The following is a 19,467-nucleotide window of genomic DNA, read 5'->3' on the forward strand; positions in this document are numbered from 1 at the left end:
CATTTACCCTCTAAATGGCACACATACACAATCCATGTCTCAATTGTGTCAATGCTTACAAATTCTTCTTTAACCTGTCCCCCTTCATCTACACTGATTAAAGTGGATTTAACAGGTTACATCAATAAGGGATCATAGCTTTCACCTGGATTCACCTCGTCAGTCTACTTCATGGAAAGAGCAGGTGTTCCAAATGTTTTATTTATGCACTCATGCACTCAGAAAAAAAAAAAAAAAAAAAAATATATATATATATATATATATATATATATATATATATATATATATATGACACACACAGACATCACAGGTCCAGAGCAGCGTTAAATTTCAAAGTATTCAAGACAGTAATGCAGTCAACCATAAATTAAACTGTCCGATGTTATATGGGGTGTTCAAGTAAAAAATTTTTTAAATGACCAATTATTATTTTTATTTATTTTCCCCAAACCTGGAATGTCCAATTTTGTTTTTTTCTCCTCACCGCAGCAAGTCCCCATACAGCACAAATGTTCTGAGGGTGTTTGAGCATCCTCCAATCTCACAAGCCTAAAGCCAGTCGCTTCCAGGGCAAAGGTGGATGGGATACTGATTCAGGAGAACAGAGATCAGCCTTGCTTTTTATCCACTCTGAATGTACTCTGCGATTGTCCAGGAGGGTTCGCTGATGCACGATGAGGAGAAGCAATCCCTGCCGGTTTCCTATCCCCCCCACCCCAGACGCAAACTGGCTCTGTCTAAGCTGTACGACTCATCCTGCACTCCCAGCGGCAATGCTTTAACAGGGTGAGCTAGCCAGCATTTATTTTTATTTTTTTAAATGTCAATGACTATGGTGTGGTGTTTAAGTAATCACTCACCTTTCTACATTTGACGTCTCATCTGAAAACTCAGTATCCGCAGAACTCTCCCTGCTGTTGGTGGCCCTCCAAGATGATAACTGTGGGGGTTCTTCTGAGGACATGGGACGGGGTCGCTGACCAATCCCAGTAGGCTGCTGGAGGCCAGCTACATGCTCCTCAGTGATCAGGACAGACACAAGCGCCCTCATAGTTGCTTCATCCACCTGAGACCAGGGCTTTGAAGGCGCCCGTATTCGACGCAGGAACAAACTGTGCCATTTCTGTCTCAGGTGGAAAACTAGATTGGCAGTCTGCAGAATGACAGAGTGGGAGCATAGACCTGATTATATCAGTACCAAATTCAACAGAGGAAGCTCTGTTTTCAAAGCAGAATATTATTCTCTGTTACTTAGCCAGGCAACCAACATTTCAAGTTTAAAGCCCACCTGCTCCAATGGCATGAATAGAATAAAAAATAAATGCTATTGGAGATGTGATAACTGTAAGGTAACTGGCTGTTTGGACAGCTAATAACTGGAGCTCTGTTTGCCTTTTCTTAACAAGATATTAAGCAGTTCAGGAGGTGCAAGTTAGGTTTAGTGCTGAGGTACTGTGAGTAAACCATAGCTCCTCTGTCTACAGTTACTTTATGCTGAGGTTATGAAATTTGTATGATTACCTCTCGCTCCAATTTGAAATTCAGCCATTCGTCTATCTTTAGAGTGGCCATGTTAGCAGTGGATCGGTCTTCCATCTCACTGTCACTGCTGTCATTCACACCATCAACTGTAAGACAGTTATGAAAATTTTTATTTGGCCTTGTATGTACATCTTAAATAATTCAAAAGAACACTGGTATGGCCGAGTGCAGGCACTTAAAGTTCTGAAGTGTAACTGGACAGTCACATTTATAATACCAATGAATGTAGACTTCTATTTTTGGCTATTTTAAATAAAACAATTTTGTGTCAAGAACTGTCAATGCAATTTCACAAAAGCAAAGAATATAATTTCTGTCACTGTTTATTGGCTAGGGAGTTTAAATGACTTAGGTATGGGACTGTCAAATACAGTCAGCATTTTTGCCATAAAATGTACACGGATATTTTCATCAGAATCTTCAACCATGGGTGCACATGAGCCATGTCAGTCATTTTTGTGGTTTTTGGTTTTAAAATGTAACTTTCTCCAGTTGTGTAACACATACGGGGATGTGCATTCATTTACCTTTCTGTCCATATGTATTCAATATTCTCACAAAGCATGAAATGTTGGAGTGCAGAAATAAAAGAGATATATTACATTATACCTAAAAGGCCCAGGAGCATTCACATTGATGGCCACACAGAAAACAATTGTTTTTTGATTATACAGAACAGTATTCTACTTTATTATTTTTATTTACCAGTCCCCAGTGTGTTTAGCTTAGGGATGAAAATATTGTTTTAAAAAAATATTGGTTTAAACTATTCAAATTATAACGTTAAAATGTTTAACCGTTAAGAGTTAATCTGGTGGGCGATACCAAAATTTTTCCCAACGATGCTGATACCAATTTTAGTATTGTGATACTCAATACTAACAATACCACCAGATGAGTCAGATGAAACGTTAACCACTTAACTAGTAAAAAGTCACTGGAAAATTAATATGTACAGTTATAGGATTTAAATAAAGGCAAATATGGTAAAGAGGTACCGCGTGTCACGGTGGTACCATCTGCTACGGTAGTATTGCGAGCCCCAGAAAATACTGACATGTTCCTCTCCGTTTTATATATAGTTTAGATTATACTCAAAGATGAAAATACAGTGGGTAAATCTGCAGCAACAACTAACTGTACAACTGTAACAACTTTTTACATAATATCCCAGACGTCCAAAAACACAAAAAAGTCAGAATTAGAACAACAACAAAAAAAAAAACTGTTTTAGAGTCCAGTTCACTTGAATCAAATTTTAGAACTCCTGCATTTAAATTCTACTGCTTTTTGTTCAATAAAATTAACATGTTTACATGCTCTGGTATCAGTCTTGTGCAGACTGATTAACAGTAAGGCCAGCGTTGGAGAAAACACGTTCTGAAGGCACAGACGATGCATTACAATGAAGGACAAGGCTCCCTGAAGTAATTATGCAGTTCATTTTCTACTGTATTATCCTAACACTTTTCTAGTCGCAAGGTTACAGTCTGTCTCACAGGAACACGGTATTCAGGGTCTGCAAAACTCATCAATGCACAAAAACCTGTACCGTCAACGAAACTTACAGGCAGCATATCTGAAGTGATCATGGTACCCAGCAACACTTAGTTGTGTGTTGCATTTCCTTGCGCCAGAAACAAACGCTGTCAGTGTTGTTTGATTTTTGTCTTCTTCACATGAAACAGAGGAATGTTTCAGCTTCAAATGGTTCAGCATTGCTCCAATGCTTTGTATACCTTTACATTTACATTCAGCTCTGTATTACAGTTTACATTTAACTGTGGCAGGTGTTATTGCTGTGAAATGATTCCAGGCATTACTTCTTTTCGATCGCTCCATCTTCAAACTACTGCTCTGGAAAAATATTTACCAAATATTGCGATAACGAGAGGGGAAGTAGTTTTTTTTTTTAATTTTTATGAGTGATGGACATGTAAAGCAACCTATCCACCTGCGCCCTGAAAGATGAGACGTGATTTGAGATGCAGAAGGCTATTGCTAAGGCTACAAAACACAGTAACAAGTAAGATGCCATTTGAAAGCTACGTTTCTGTAGTTTCAGTTTAAAGTTTGGTGCGCCGGCGCACCGAAATTAATGGTGCAGAGTTTAAAAATAGCAACTAAAATATATTAACGGATTAACGGTAAGACATATACATAACGGTATGATAAATACTTTTAAACTTTTTAAACGTTTAACGGTTTATTATTTTACAACCCTAGTTTAGCTGTAATTAGATTAGTCTCTGCTCTCTGCCTGAGTAAATGACTGACAGTCTACTGTTTTTCAAACCGCCTTTTGAAAGGCTGGCGCCTGCTTGCCAGTTGCGCTTCTTTGGTCAGTCAGTTAGCATCGGGACTAGTGAAAATAAATACCAGAAACCGTGGAGTTTTACAACGCAACAAAATATGGAGTTGATGTTTTGGATCACATGGCACAGAAGTATTTTAGGTGTTTTACAATGTATTGGACCTAGCAGCCATCAACTCCTGGGTACTTTACAAAGAATGCACAGAGAAAAATTTACCAAGGAGACAATATATTTTACAGTTAGTACAGGAACTTCGCAAGAAGCACTTGAAACAGAGGGAGACTGCCAAGCATGTAGCCACAGCTGAAGCTGTCAGCTTCACTGAGAGCTGCAATAGACCCCAATGCCAGGTTGGCAAGTGCAATAAAAATAAAACTTCAGACAGCTGTGCCCCATGCAGAAAGGAGGCGTGGAGAAGTGCATGATCTGTGTTGACTGTGAACACAGTCTTAGACTCAAGGTAAAGGAATACCCCTTTGTCGGAAAAAAAAAATTCTTGTGCTGTGCACTTCTGTAAAATGTTTTCTTCCAAGTTTAATTATTCTACGCTGTTCAGTTGCTTTTGCTCATCTGATAATAAACTGATTGCTGTTGAAAAGTTAAAAATGTACTGCTATCGTTTCAGTTTTCTAAATATGAATGTTGTCTGTTCAAATGTTTATTTATTTACATTTGCTTGTTTTGATTTGTAAAATAAATGTATATATATATATATATATATATATATATATATATATATATATATATATATATATATATATATATACACACACACACACACACACACACACACACACACACACACACACACACACACACTTCGGTTGTTCAGATGTTTGTGGTATACTCAATAAAAGTGTTTTGAATACAGCCGTCAGAAAGACTGCTGCGGGGCTTCTAGGTATGAGTACACCTCCGATCCTTCTACTGTTAACATGCATACAGGTAACAGAACCCACAAGATTACCCTATTACAGTCTTTACAGCATATTTTAGTTAAATGTCCTCATGAAAACAGTTGAAAGAATTGCAGTGAATGAATCAATTACAGTATACAGTACTGTACAAACTAGGTACAACTTGTATAGTTCGATTGAAATACAAATTAATAAAATAACTACAGCGTTATTTTTACGAAAACAAACCAACCACAAACTGTTGACTATACTTTTAGTTATCGGCTTGTACTGTCTATTTTGACAGCTCAAATAGCAAAAGTTAACAAATATGCATTATACAGAATTAACTCTGTCAATAAAAACAATAATAAACAACTTAGTTTCTCACAGAAATCAAACATTGTCAATTGTTTCACATGCAAAAACACGTGCTTTGAAAGTTCTGCTGACAAGCTTGTTATTCCGAATAACCTGAGCTTTAAAGCCAATTGAACGAGAACTAATTTAACGCTACTCACTCCTTGTGAATTAATACTGTAAATCAGCTGCACTTGGTAGTTGCGAATGAATGAATGAACGATCCATTTCCAGTCAGACAGCAGTCACGTGAAACGACTGTGTCAAGTTATCCACTAGTCTTTTTAATAATTTTTATCCCTTCGGTGACGGTAATAAGGATCGAGTTACAAGTAAAACATGGTGTTGAATTAAGAGGCAGGATGCATATATTTTATATGGTGAAAATCTGGGACCAAGACTGTCTATCAAATTAGTCGAAAGTGTCGAGTTATCCTCTAGTCGAGTTAACCAAGGTTGACTGTACATACCAATACAATATTGTACTGAACTAGCAATCATAAATACCTCTTTGTATTGAAGGCTCCTGTAAAGCAGTGCTTGGCAACTTAGCCGACCCTCCAAAGATAGCCACTGTAAATGGAGTCACTACAGAACAGCATCTAATGCTAGCGATTCTGTGGGCTCTAGTCATTTCATCATAAATAAGCCAGTCTGTTGGAAGTGACTGGACAGCTGCAGCTTGTCCATTTGCTGGAGGAATCTGAAAGTTTATAAAATACAATTACATTAAAAGGTGGAATTTTCTAATTACAATAGCTTGCATTTCAAATTATATTCAATATTTGGCAAATACATTATAAACTTATCTTTCCACAACTGAACTGTAATATAACAATGGATACTGACATTAAGTAACTGTTTAAATATTTTTATTATGGAACTGCATATATACAGATTTTAGGAATATGCACATATTTGTTTACCTCAACCTCTGTAGAATATGGGTTAAGATACATGTACATTTTCCCATTAGAAATATACTGTGCTGAAGATTTCATCTTAATAATTTGTAATAAAACAGCTCCACCTTGAGGAATAGAAGAGAAAAAGCTGAAGTATGTCACCAACCTTTTTATACAGTGGCTGGCTCAGAACAGAGTTAGGATGAAATCTGACTTTCTTCTCCTTTGATCCCATCAGCATGACATTTTCCCTGTCAACATGGATGAGGTTGGGATACATCCCAGCCACCAGGGCAGCTTTTACAACTGCCCAGTTCTCAGAGTTAAGGTTCACATCTCGAATGTCGCCTCCCCCTCTTGCCCGAACAAAACCTACAGAAAATATACAACACAAAATGTTGTTGTTTATAAAAATCTAATTAAAAAACAAAACAAAAAGAGAGGACTTTCTAAATCATAACAGATGACAACATATTTTATTTGATTTTTGATTATTGTTACACATCTTTCCAAACTACATTTGTACTGTGGACAACCATGTTTCTGGTCAAATGTGCTTTGCACAATAAAGCTTGTATTAAAACATGACTGGAACAAGATTGCAGTATTTTTATCTGTTCATTTCATTTTTCAAGAGGCAGTGGATTTATAAAAATGAATAAGTTTGTCTTACAGGGATGCTTAAACCTTTGTGGTCCTATGTCCACCATTGGAGCAGAATGAAGCCGGGAAAAAAAGGGGGCGTATCTCATAGCCCCATGCACGACAGAGATAACACGGACACAAACAAAGGAGATGGCTGCTTCCGCATCCAGCACTCAAAGAATATCACAGACATTTGCAGAGCTTTTTGAGATGTTATAGTAATAAAATAATGACATGGATTGCACTATTGAGGAGTTTGGTAATAAAACGAGTGATCAGGAGAGGATTTATCAGTATGCATGTCTATAAAGAGGTATGTGAAAAATACAGTGAACAAGGGGTGGGGCTTGGCTGGAGATACAGTACTGAGTGTCCTTTTGTGATTCAATGCCTTTTAAACCTGTTTTACACTGGAAAAAAAATAAACAGCGGACATGAAAATAAATTGGACCTGACGCGCCTGACAAGCGCTGAATAAATGGACTGCAAAGGGTTAAATAAAGAACATTGCTTGCTGTGGTAGGGCTGAGACCTTGCACACAGGGAATAAGTGTGTTTTTGTGTATATATATTTTTTTATCCTGTTTGTTTTTAGTAAATAGTTAAATTTAAAAAGAAGCCAGAAGCTCTTGCTTGCCGGCTGTGTGAGTTGACAGAGAATGACAGCCAGGAATTGGACAGCCTCGGTGTCTTGACCGGGTGGTGGTTGAGTCTCGGCAGAGTGTCTTGCAACAAAGGAACTGCTAACGCGCCTCCAGGTTGATTAGCCAGACCGTGATGCTCTTGTTACGGAGACGGCTTTGTTTAAATCAACTAGGAGTACTGGTACTACAAAAGACTTGGGTTGCTCTTTCAGGAAACAATAGGATTTAGTTTAGGGGATTTTAATCCGGCAAAGGCATACAGAGGGTATATAACATTTTTCTTTTAGTGGGGGCAGTGCTAAGCCGCTTATAGGGAAACTTCTATTTTGTAGCTGCATTTTTCTGGCTTACCCAGCACTAGGAATACCATTGCTGTGGAGGTCACCCACAGCAGCAACCTAAATTGCGTAATCTTTAAATAAGTGTAAATAAATCTTGGGTGTGTGTGCACCATAACAACTGCAACCTCCGGTGTCTTCTGCTGTTAATATCAATTGAATATGTCTGCAGATGACTTAGAAATCCACTTAAGCAACTATGGACATATAAATGCAGTAAAACGTATTGAAGTTTAGTTTTTTTAACTAATATTAGTGCTTCCTTGCTGTAAATCGGATTTTTAAACTACAATCAGTTAAAATCTCTTACTTGCCTCATATTGGATTTCACTAGCAATAAACACTTCACGATAAACTATGGCTCCTCACTGCAATGTAATAAAGGGATTATCACTGCAGTCCAAAAACTTTACTTCAGTACAGGAAATAAGCATCAAGTACCTGTTCTACTCACCTATCGCTCGTAGCTGTCCAAGAAGCTGTGTCCTCATCCCTATGATAATCTCCATGGTGGCTTGGGACAAAAAGTTCTTCTCACAGAATACTCTTTCCCAGCCATCACTGCGAGCTTTCTGCCATGCCTAACATTCAGAAACAATTCAATGAATGCAATTAAAAAATGTCAGGACTTCAGTTTCGGCTGAGGAACCAGGACCAAACAAAAATGAAGCCAAACCAACCTGCCAAAAGTCAAATAATACAACTATCAAGAAAAATACAGAATATCTGTCCACTAGAGTAGCTCATTATAACAAGACAATTCAGTCAGAGCTGTAATTAAAGGTCATACAGTACCTGGAAAGCTCGAAGGAGAGCCATATGGTCACTGAAGGTCCCTGCAGTGAAACGCTTCCTGCATAACATTGCTGCCCTCTTCTGTGCAGCCTGTACCGGCAGAACAAAGGGATCTCTGTAGGCCAGCGTGCAGGCTATCGTGAGAATAGGATCAAGACACTTGAGGACCACAGCACACAAGACCATCTTTCCAAAGTGCGGTTCTACTGGGAGATCAGCTAGGTGGTATCCGAGTTCCGTCAAGTCTTCCCAGGGGTCCATGGCATCGATTGTCTAGACAGCGAAAACAGAATTTGAATGACACTTTTACACAGTGAGGTAGTAAAAGGAATCTGACTCACCCTGTGCGCTGTGAAAACCATAAAGGTACCTTGAGCATCTGCACAGCATTCCTGACAATTAGAGCTGGTGGAGGCTCAGGTGCTTTGGCAAGGAAGTCGGCTATTGGACAGGTGATGGGAGCCAGCAGTTTAGTGTGCAGACACAGTTCCTGTGAAAGTACAGGTAATGGAAATACGCATCATGCAAAAGGAGTATTGGCAACAGTTTTCTTTCATGTGCTTTTTCACTTTACATTTGTACCCTTTTTTACCTCCCTTCTATCCGATACTTGCAATACTCCCTTTAATAACACTGTGTAACAAATTATTATTATTTTTTTGTTCCTGGGTAGTAAGTGTTATTTCCTAATTGCTTATGCCTCAAAAGTATAGAAAATGGCTATTATTCCCCACAAACTTTGCTTTTGTGACCAGGATAGTGATATTTCAAAATATCACTATTTCCAATGGGAAAACGGGCAAAACGATTATACTGTATTTACAGTATAATCGTAAATCTCGAAAAACGACTCACTTCTAAATCTTTTGTAGTCATTTTTGTATTACTTTAGTATAAATACATGTTAATTTGGATTCATATGTTGTTTTTTTCTGACTTTATGTGAACGAAGACACACATTTGCCCGTTTTCCCATTGGAAATAGTGATATTTCAGAATATCACTGTCCTGGTCACAAAAGCAAAGTTTGTGGGGAATAATAGCCATTTGCTATACTTTTGAGGCATAAGCAATTAGGAAATAACACTTACTACCCAGGAACAAAAATTGTGTTATATAGTGTAATCAAACAGTAACAGATATATTATAGCAGATATGCCAACAAGAAAACAACTATTAACCCTATTAATCATATAGCGTTTTCTAGAAATGATGAGGTTTTTATTCAAGACTGACTAAAAGAGTAAGTGAGGAACCTACAAAATACTATATATAATTTATAAATATTTCCAGTGACAAGATGATGTGAGAAATAACCAATTTCTTGTGTTTCTTTTTAGTTCTCTTGAAATCAGAAACAAAATCTAATTTAAACCTAAATAAACCAGCTAAAGAATTTGAACACAAGATAATTCCAGATTCTTATCTCTTACCATAAGACACAAATTTGTTTATAAGGTTAAAAAAAAAAAAAAAAAAAAAAAAAAAAGTAAGAACATCTACCTGAAGAGGCATCCTGAGAAGCTCCGGAACCTGGAACTCCAACATGTTTTTGAATCGTAATCTGCTGAACAGGTGGAAACATACACCTGGTCTACAGCGACCGGCTCTGGAAGAAACAAAGAAAACATGTATAGTATACAGAGAAAACAATAAGAACATTACTAAATTACTGATTTTTTCTCATTCTCAAATGTGTGTATTACAGGAACTACAAACCTTATGAACCTTGAACCATTTTACATTAAATCTGAAAGCTCTGCAGTGTACACAGAAACAAACCATATTTTTAAAGGAATTTCTCCTTAACTAGATTATATTTTTGTTAACGAAAACAGTTATTTCTTGTAGCATATTAGTGCATTAAACCACTGTGCCACTTGCAAAGTTTTTTTAAATGCCGTCAACTTTACTGTATTGACTCACTCTAAATGAATTCCTGCCAGAAATATATTAAAAGTCGTTTACCTTCCTTTTCTCTGGATTGCACTTGCCTTTGAAATCCACACCATTTTTAACATTGTCACGTGGTTGAGAGCATCAAAGGATTTCTGCAACACAAATGATTTTGAGTAAAAATTAAACAAAGATTTCAATGCCAGCGCACACACAAGATGTTTGAAGCTGATGAAACATACCTCTTTAACTTTGCCAGCATTAATAACAAAGACAACATCATTGACAGTGATGCTGGTTTCTGCAATATTGGTTGAAAGAATCTGAAAAAAGAAAATAACAAATTCAACATCACTTTAAGTGAGCTCTCCTGAGTAAGTGCTTTCTTCTGTTCAATCACAATATACTTACAACTTTACGAATGCCAGCAGGTGAGGGTTTAAGCACTTTCTTTTGATCAGATGTCTGCATGTTCGAGTGGAGTGTAAAAATCTGATACCTGAAATAAAAAGCGTTGTCAAAAAGGGCCAAGTATAAAAAACAACCAATCTTAGAATAAAAGTAGGCACAGATATAGACAAAGCTTTTCATTTCACATTCCCAGTTACTTATTTTAAGCTGTGTGACTTCAACATTGTTCTTTTTACAAAAACACTCTCTCCAAGAGGAAGGGTGATCTGAACCCAAAATAAGAGTTCCTTGCCAAATTTAATTCATGAATTGTAGATAGAGGCAGAAATGAAGGTACCAGATCAGGATCCCCTGACATACAACCAACATTTTTTAAGTCTACTATATTAAGATATTTGGACAGAAATCTCAACTTTTAACAATAAATACATTTCTACCTTCTAGATAAAAAAATAAATAAATAAATGTTTACATAAAATGCGACAGAAAATAACTAGGGCTTTGGTGTTTCTTCATTTTATTTTTTGGTGCTTATTTTGTATGTATTTTGTATGTATAGTAGTATCTCGACAGTACCTTCTTTGCTGTCTTCCACAATGAAATCCATATGGTCACTATCAAATTCCTCTGGGGTTTTTGTGTGTAGGCATTGTTTTATATTTAGCCACAATTTGCAATTCTGGTTTAAATCCTTTGTGTCTTTAACTACAACACAGCTTTAAATCCCATGAACAAGCCTCCATTCCTGATTGTAATCGTGTTTTAAATCTTGCAAGCAGAGTCTCCAATAGAAATGTAGGAATGTGCTGTCACTCAGTAGTTAGGGTGGGTTTAAAGTATTCAAAATGAATCAATAATAGATACAAGTCAGGAAGGCGGAACACTGCCCAGCTGCACTGGGAAGGTGTGTGTGTGTGTGTGTGTGGTAGGTTTGATTTTTTAAATGGGAAAAGGGTAGTCAATGTGACTTGAGTAACCATTTCCAGTGGTTTCCAGTGTTTATTGGCTATATACCGATTTCATTTTATTTTGCATCGGGTGTGTTTTATCGGGTTTTACCAGATAAAACTGAAAATTAAAAAACCCTAAAAATAACTTAAACCACCCTGGAATGTGGTTTAAATTACACAAAAAAAACATATGTTGTATCCAATTTATCAATAATCTTACTATTTTTCAATGCCCTTACCTCTGTGTGTAATCTGAAAATCTTTTATCATCATATAGGATACGATCTCGAAGTCCTACTATTTCATCATATCCAGGCAAGAAAATTAAAACTGCACCTAAATCAATGAATAAATAAGAACACATGAAAACAGTATGTGTGCTGCACCCTAACTGTACACACAGCAGAATCATTTGGGTTCTCAAAGTTTATTCACGTTATTTCAGTTTGTTAGAAAAAATAGACCATCAGAATTTTCTCCATTTCACGTAAGCCATAAATACATTTTTTGCATTCCCAGTACTTCCTTTTAACATCACATTTTAATATCTTCATTTGACCAGTTCTCAATGAAAAAAACTAAAATGTGATACTCACTAGTGAATATTAATGTACCGAAATTAGTGAGTGTGCAATTCAACCATCCTTTAGTAAAGGAATGGTACTATGAAATAGACATTTTCTGGGCAATAGCAGAGCTACCCTTAATCTGTTATATGGTTCCCTAAAAAAACATTAGTGAAATGCAATGAATCATCATGTAAAAGCACTTAATGATGAGCAAGGAATTTACATGTTTATATTATAAACTAATCACGAATGATACAGCCTATGAAGTTCAATACTCAATATACAGCACGCACAGCAACACAGGAGATTCTGAAGGTCTTGAAACAAGAAGCGTCTAACTTCTAAGTTCATCTTAAGGCATTAAACCTTAATGAAGTTAGATTGACCTCTAAAGGTTGTATTGATTAACTGACAACCTTGAACAAAACAAAAAGGAGTAGGGACTGTGGGTTGTTTACCATCATCAGAGCTCTGACATATGTTGTATAGGAGATGCATGATCAGGTCCAGATCCACTTTCTCATCGTCGAAGCTGTGATGGTAAGCCTTCAGGATCTCTCTGTCCTCAGCAGTCAGCTCTCCACTCTCACTCTGGACCAGGGAGCTTTCATCCAGATGCCCAGCCTCTAATGATGAGCTGCAGTCATGAGATAAATATTTGTAATGACCCTGTACTGAACTGTATCTGATGATAGTCAAATGGAAACTTGACTGATGTATATCAGTACATCTAACAGTGTCAATACTGACAACTGCAGTATGGTAGAAACTGTTCTTCTGATGCATCCTTATATTTAGCTCTCTACTAGATAATCTACATTGATACTTGTAGCTCTACTGCATCACAGATCCCCTAAAATAAGTGTAGTTTTATAACACACTGACTGCAACCTATAACTCTCTATACACATCACATTTACACTTCTATTAAAAAAATCACCACTCCATTAGTTTGCTCTCACTTTCCCTGGCTTCCCGTCCTTCTCATCAGATTATCACCAGGACATATCCAATAATACTGCAGCTGTGTTTCGTACTTACATGTAAGATTCAAGCAGATCCACTACCTCAGCCTGGTTGAAGTGCTTAGCCCAGTCTAATGCTGTCCTGTGGGATTATAAGAAAGTGTGAGAATAGCAAAAGTATTTATCTCAAATTCCTTGATGCAAAAAATGCCGTGGTTTCCTCCAGTCTTTAATTAAATCCTATTTTTTTCTAAAGTAGAAAAGTCCATGTTTTGTGACAAAACTGAGAACCAAACCACTCAGAGGTGCTCAAGAATTATATTACTTAGTTAGTTGGTTCTGTCTCCTAAAAGACTAAATAACGCTTCATTGTGTTCTATAATGTAACAATTTAAGCAAACTCAATCTTAATTTATTATCACTTAATTGTAACATATTTTAATAAACTCCCTACAAGGTCTGGCAGCATGACACTTTTGTGGACCGTCACGAATTTAACACAGAGGGGCTGTATTATGACTCACAATAGGATTTACAACATAGGCTTGCATGTACAAAAGTTTGACATTTACCACATTCAAATTGACTAGGACAAAGAAACTGCTTTACAAACAACAAAACTAAATGGTAACACCTATTTAAGAATTTGACATTGCATACTGTATATATTAAAATGTAACTTTCCAGAGAATTCAATTTCTGATTGTAATATCAGCTTATGTAATGAACACTAGCCTTACCAGCCATTGGATGCTTTGAAATTCACATTGGCACCCATGCTGAGAAGCTGTTCCACTTGACTAAGGAATCCTCTGCCTGCCGCAACCATCAGTGGTGTTGCACTGGTTTCCCTGTGTCTGTAATCAACTAGAATAAAGAAAGAAAAAAAAATAGGCATGGGTACATGCTTTGTCATTGAAGTCATACTCTCTATGAAGTAGCGATGCAACGAAGGGTACATTTTGACCTTCGGAGGTTTGGAACACATTACCAAAAAGGAAGGTTCAAACCTATTCTACATAATTTACTGGTGACGTCACCATAGCTAATATTTTATATTTGATTGAAAATTCTGTTATTTTACAGGTAATCCATATAAATGGAAAACAACATTCACATGTAGTTTAAATATATAGAAAATGAATCATGTTTATATAATTTAAATAAAAATAAAAAATCCATTGTTTATTTACACGTAGATGCTGCTTGCGGTATACACTGTAAGCTAGCATTGCAGTGGCACTAACTGCAGCAGACTTAAGGCAAAGCAAAGCTTTATTTAACAGTCACCATTCCAAGCAGGTTATGAGTGACAGTCACATTTTACTACTACTAAAAATATTAATAACACTAATAATAATATGAACTTACACTTGCCAAGTGACCCTGGAGACTGGCTGTGCCTCCATAATACACCAACAGTCACTTGCGCAGTTTGCATTCAACTTTGTTTTTGGTGGTCTGGGCATTTAACAAAAAAATCCCAAACAGCAGAGAGGTTTCGAGATGGAGAATGAAAAAACTAAAGATTTGCGTCTAGATAACACGAGTGGGGGGGGGGTGACTGTAGTCAGTTTTTTCGAAATTTAAATTATTAGTGTTAGCATATATTTTGTATGTTACAAACACATTCTACCATAGCACTTCTCGTAACACTGTCTTGTACAGAAGGTATGCAGTACATATTTTACTGAAGCAATTTAACCGCTATACGGTACGTACCCCTAACCTGTTGTAAGTCCTCCATCGGACAGTGTTTAAAAGTAAAAACAATATTCCAGAAATTCAAAAACAGATCCAAACTGTGTGAATTTGACATGTGAACAGATTTTTTTTCAGCATATGAATCCAGCCAAAACAACAGAATTAAGATACAGCTGTGGGACATGATATTGTTGGCTTCACTTAATGAGATTGTTAAGTCCATGAGGTCCATAATATTTAAAAAAAAATATATATATTTTAAATGCTAGAAGATTAAGAAATATGTCAGATGTCATTACAAAGACAAAGTTCTTAAAACTTTTACAACTGCCCCTTTGTTAATAGAAACGAAAAGACACAACTTTGGTAATTTCAATACATTTCTATTAAAACATATAACACCAATATTAAGAAATTATGTCTGTACAATACTATTTGAATTCTGTTTCAACAAACAGGGCATGTACACAAGAGAATTCATAATGACAGTTTTCAGTTATAGATTTTACTAATAAAGACAGAGTAGGCATTGCTTTAAAAAGTTTTGGAATATAGAGGCACATTAACAGGTTTTATCAATTGTATTCAAACCAGGCATTTTAAAATGTAGCAAGTTTGGTTTAAAGGTGTAGTGCCCCACACGGTTAAAAAATATTTGTCACATGTGTAAGAAGTTGTTACCCTAAGAGCCCACTATGAAACCATCTAGACTACTGCTGTTTCCAGTAAATAATTATGAAGTTAACTTACCGCTGACATTTTCACTTAAAATGAGGTTAAACAGCTGGACAAAAGCATCAGCATCTTGATTGAGGAAGATGTCAGAGATGCAGGAATCCATTTCCTTCAGCAGCCAAGGCTCCAGGGAGTTCACATCTTTCTCACTCTAGTTACAAAAAAAAAAAAAAAGAGCGCTATAAAGTCAAAAAAGATGTGTTTGTTTTGTTTTTTACTATGTGATATAAAAAATATATATTTGAACACTTCTGAATCTATTTAGGAAATGAAAACAAGCATACGAAATATGAAACACTTATCAGAGAAGAACACTGAGTTTTAAATGTCTAACAAGACATCACTGCAATGCACACCCTTTTGGTATGGAAACAGATCACCCAGGATCATGAAAGGTTTTTCACTTAATTATTTATTTTTAACTCCACTGGGGTTCAAAAGGAACTTGCTTTACCAGTTGACTAAAAACACTGTCTCCACCATCATCAAGCAAGTAATTTTCTTCTATTGGGCAGGAGGTGGTTCTTTCCCTCTGTTGCTCTGGCCTGGTGTTGCTGTCCTTAACCTTGCACCACTCAGTAAGTGACGTCTGTTGCTTTTCCTCTGTAAAATGAAAACTTAAAATGAAATCTTACCCCCTGGTTTTGAAATCATGGAGATGGAAACATTACAAAATGAAATCAAATGAATGACATTTACTGCCTGTATTATTTTTGGTTGTTTGCTATACAAACCCTACAAGACATGTATTAATTTGTCCCTCACTTTAACTGAAAATGAAGGAAATGGAGTATGTGTCTGTAAATAATTAACTTGAGATGTTTTATTTTACACCCTGGAAGCACACTCAACTAGAAATATGTGGTTCTCTAGTGTATGTTCAAAAACGTATCCTTTGTTGCAATGGTGTTTTACACTGTTACCAAGAAGCTTTCTCTGGATGTCCAGCAATCAAAGTTCCCGTTGGAATAAATTAGAACTTTGGCTTTTAGAGCTTTTAAACAAGTGCCAAACTACATAACAGGCAACAACTGCAATAAAGATAACTTAAGTTGTTTGGCATTTTATGCACATTAGCATTAACCCTTTGCGGTCCTATGTCGGACCTGGTCCGACATCACGAAAATCCCTTTCCGGTCCATTGTCGGACTCTGTCCGACATTGCCAAAAACCATGAACTAACACAGCATGTGTTGCGTTTAAGCCGAAAAAAAGCCGAGGCAAGGCGTTCCCTAATCATCTCTGAACAAAAGAAGGCGGAGATAGCCGAATAGACCATGTACAGGCTGAGCAAAGCAGAATTGAACAGAGGGAGACTGAGACGCACAGAGGGAGAATGGCGCAGAGAAGATAGAGAAAGTCAAGGCAGCCTGAAGAACTTGCACAAATGATGGATGAAGCAGAAAGTACAGACGAAAGCAGTTTGGATGATGATTTTGATCAGTCTAGTGACGAGGAAGTAAATATTTCTCTTACTGAGGACTCTGAGGAAAGTGACCACGAACCAGACGTGCAGCCGGAGCGCGAATGGAGACGCGCTTCGGTAAGTGCAGACGCTTTCACAAAACTCCAATTTATTGTGGTAAATAGGGGATATCAAGGGAGTACTACATTGAGGACTGCACTGGAGTTTTTTCACCTTTTTTCACGAACGCTTTGTTTACTGAAATTGTAAATTAAACCAATAGATATGCGAGTGTAAAACTAACAGGACCACTGCGTCATAATTCTACTTGGAACTCCTGGAAACCTGTTACGTTACCAGAGATGAAGGCATTTTTTGGTGTTTTGCTGACTATGTGACTGAATGTAAAAAAAGACAAAAAAGAATATTTCTCAGAGGAATGGGCCAATAGAATGCAGTTATTAAAAGATGTAATCAAGAGATCACGTTTCTTGCAGATATTTTGGATGCTACCCCCCATCCAGGTGCCTCAGACTGCTTTTGTTAGCAGAGGACAAAAGGTCAGGAATGTGGTCAGCTACATAGAAACAAAATGCTGTGAGCTATTTATCCCTGGCAGAGACATCTGCATTGATGAGAGCATGTTGGCTTCAAAGGAAGGATTATCTTCAAGTGCTACAATCCTCAGAAGCCTACCAAGTGGGGGATGCATGTTTTTGTTTTAGCTGACTGTGAAACTGGTTATGTCTCTGCTATTGTTCCTTACATTGCTAGCCCAACAACAGACCCCATGTTGAGACCTGACATGCCATTTAAGAATTGAAATGGAATGGAAAGCCACATTTCATTAGAGAAAATGAATCAAAGAGCACCAAAGACTGTGCAGTGTGCAGTGACAGAAAGACAAAAGGAGGGAGGAGAGACTGTATGGTTCTACAAAACATGCTCAAGGCAGCCAGGGTTACACCCAGGTGACTGTTTTGAAAGATACCATACCATGGACACATACAGATAATTTCTGTCACTAAATGCCTTTTTTGTTTGCAAACCTCGCCTGGTGTGAATAGTTATAACATTGATGAAAAATAGTTTAGTTAATTTTTTTTTTAGTAGTGTGTAATTGATTTGTAAAACGTTCTGTACCTGTCTGACTGTTGTAAAGGTAATATAATCAAGCAAAATGTGACATTGTTAGTTTTTTTTCAATGTTTGCCTGATTATGATTATATATATATATATATATATATATATATATATATATATATATATATATATATATATATATACATATATACATATACATATATACACACACACACACACACAGTGGCTTGCAAAAGTATTCAGACCCCTGACCAATTCTCTCATATTACGGAATGACATATGGTGCATTGAAATTTCGTTCTGTTTGATATTTTATTTTTAAACACTGAAACTCACTGCATAAGTATTCAACCCCTGTGCTGTGGAAGCTCCCAGTTTGCACCGATGAAAGAAATTGCCCTAACGAGGACACAATTACCTTACCATTGGCCTCCACCTGTGAACCATTAAAGTTGCTGTCACATTTTCTGGATAAAAACCCCACTGTTGAAGGATCATTGGTAAGGCTGTGAATCTGAAGGAAAATGAAGACCAAAGAGCATTCTACAGAAGTTAGAGATAAAGTAATACAAATGCATAGATTAGGGAAATGGTACAAAATAATATCCAAGTGTTTGGATATCCCAGTGAGCACAGGAACTGCCAAGAAAAGGCCGTCCCTCAAAACTCAGTGATCAAACAAGAAGGAGACTTGTGAGAGAAGCCACAGAGAGGCCAACAATCACTTTGAAGGAGCTACAGAGTTCAGTGGCTGGGAGTGGAGTAATGGTGCACTAGTCAACCATATCAAGAGCTCTGCATAACACTGGCCTGTATGGGAGGGTGGCAAGAAAGAAGCCGTTACTCAAAAAGTACCATCTGAAAGCACGTCTGGAGTTTGCCAGAAAGCATGAGAATGACCCAGCTGCAATGTGGGAAAAGGTTTTGTGGTCAGATGAGACCAAGATAGAGCTTTTTGGCCAAAACTCAAAGCGCTATGTGTGGTGCAAACCTAACACTGCCCATGCCTCAAGACACACCATCCCTACAGTGAAGTATGGTGGTGGCAGCATCATGCTGTGGGGATGCTTCTCATCAGCATGGACTGGGCATCTTGTTACAACTGAAGGAAGAATGGATGGAGCAAAATACAGGAAAATACTGCAAGAGAATCTGCTTCAGTCTGCTAAAAAACTGAAGCTTGGGAGGAAATTCACCTTTCAGCAGGACAATGATCCCAAGCACAAGGCCAAAGCAACATTGGAGTGGCTCAAGAACAAAAAGGTGAATGTCCTACAGTGGCCCAGTC

The 19,467-nt window shown here is 37.1% G+C and overlaps 1 protein-coding gene across 1 annotated transcript in view; it reads right to left on the reverse strand.

Moving 5' to 3' along the window:
* LOC121302825 (3'-5' RNA helicase YTHDC2) overlaps positions 1-19,467 on the reverse strand; it is a 38,272-nt gene that overhangs the window by 11,301 nt on the left and 7,504 nt on the right. Inside the window, exons 10-26 of the mRNA XM_041233074.1 lie at positions 16,125-16,273; positions 15,686-15,821; positions 13,972-14,098; positions 13,308-13,373; positions 12,725-12,903; positions 11,937-12,033; positions 10,748-10,835; positions 10,579-10,659; positions 10,409-10,491; positions 9,944-10,049; positions 8,811-8,930; positions 8,441-8,713; positions 8,100-8,226; positions 6,185-6,390; positions 5,621-5,816; positions 1,522-1,628; positions 861-1,153 (exon numbers count right to left, since the gene is read on the reverse strand). Of these exons, the coding sequence (XP_041089008.1) occupies positions 861-1,153; positions 1,522-1,628; positions 5,621-5,816; positions 6,185-6,390; positions 8,100-8,226; positions 8,441-8,713; positions 8,811-8,930; positions 9,944-10,049; positions 10,409-10,491; positions 10,579-10,659; positions 10,748-10,835; positions 11,937-12,033; positions 12,725-12,903; positions 13,308-13,373; positions 13,972-14,098; positions 15,686-15,821; positions 16,125-16,273 (2,434 nt within the window). The remainder of the gene's footprint in view (positions 1-860; positions 1,154-1,521; positions 1,629-5,620; positions 5,817-6,184; positions 6,391-8,099; positions 8,227-8,440; positions 8,714-8,810; positions 8,931-9,943; positions 10,050-10,408; positions 10,492-10,578; positions 10,660-10,747; positions 10,836-11,936; positions 12,034-12,724; positions 12,904-13,307; positions 13,374-13,971; positions 14,099-15,685; positions 15,822-16,124; positions 16,274-19,467) is intronic.

This window comes from Polyodon spathula, chromosome 2 (genome assembly GCF_017654505.1).
Source record: "Polyodon spathula isolate WHYD16114869_AA chromosome 2, ASM1765450v1, whole genome shotgun sequence".
Classification (NCBI taxonomy): Eukaryota; Metazoa; Chordata; class Actinopteri; order Acipenseriformes; family Polyodontidae; genus Polyodon; species Polyodon spathula.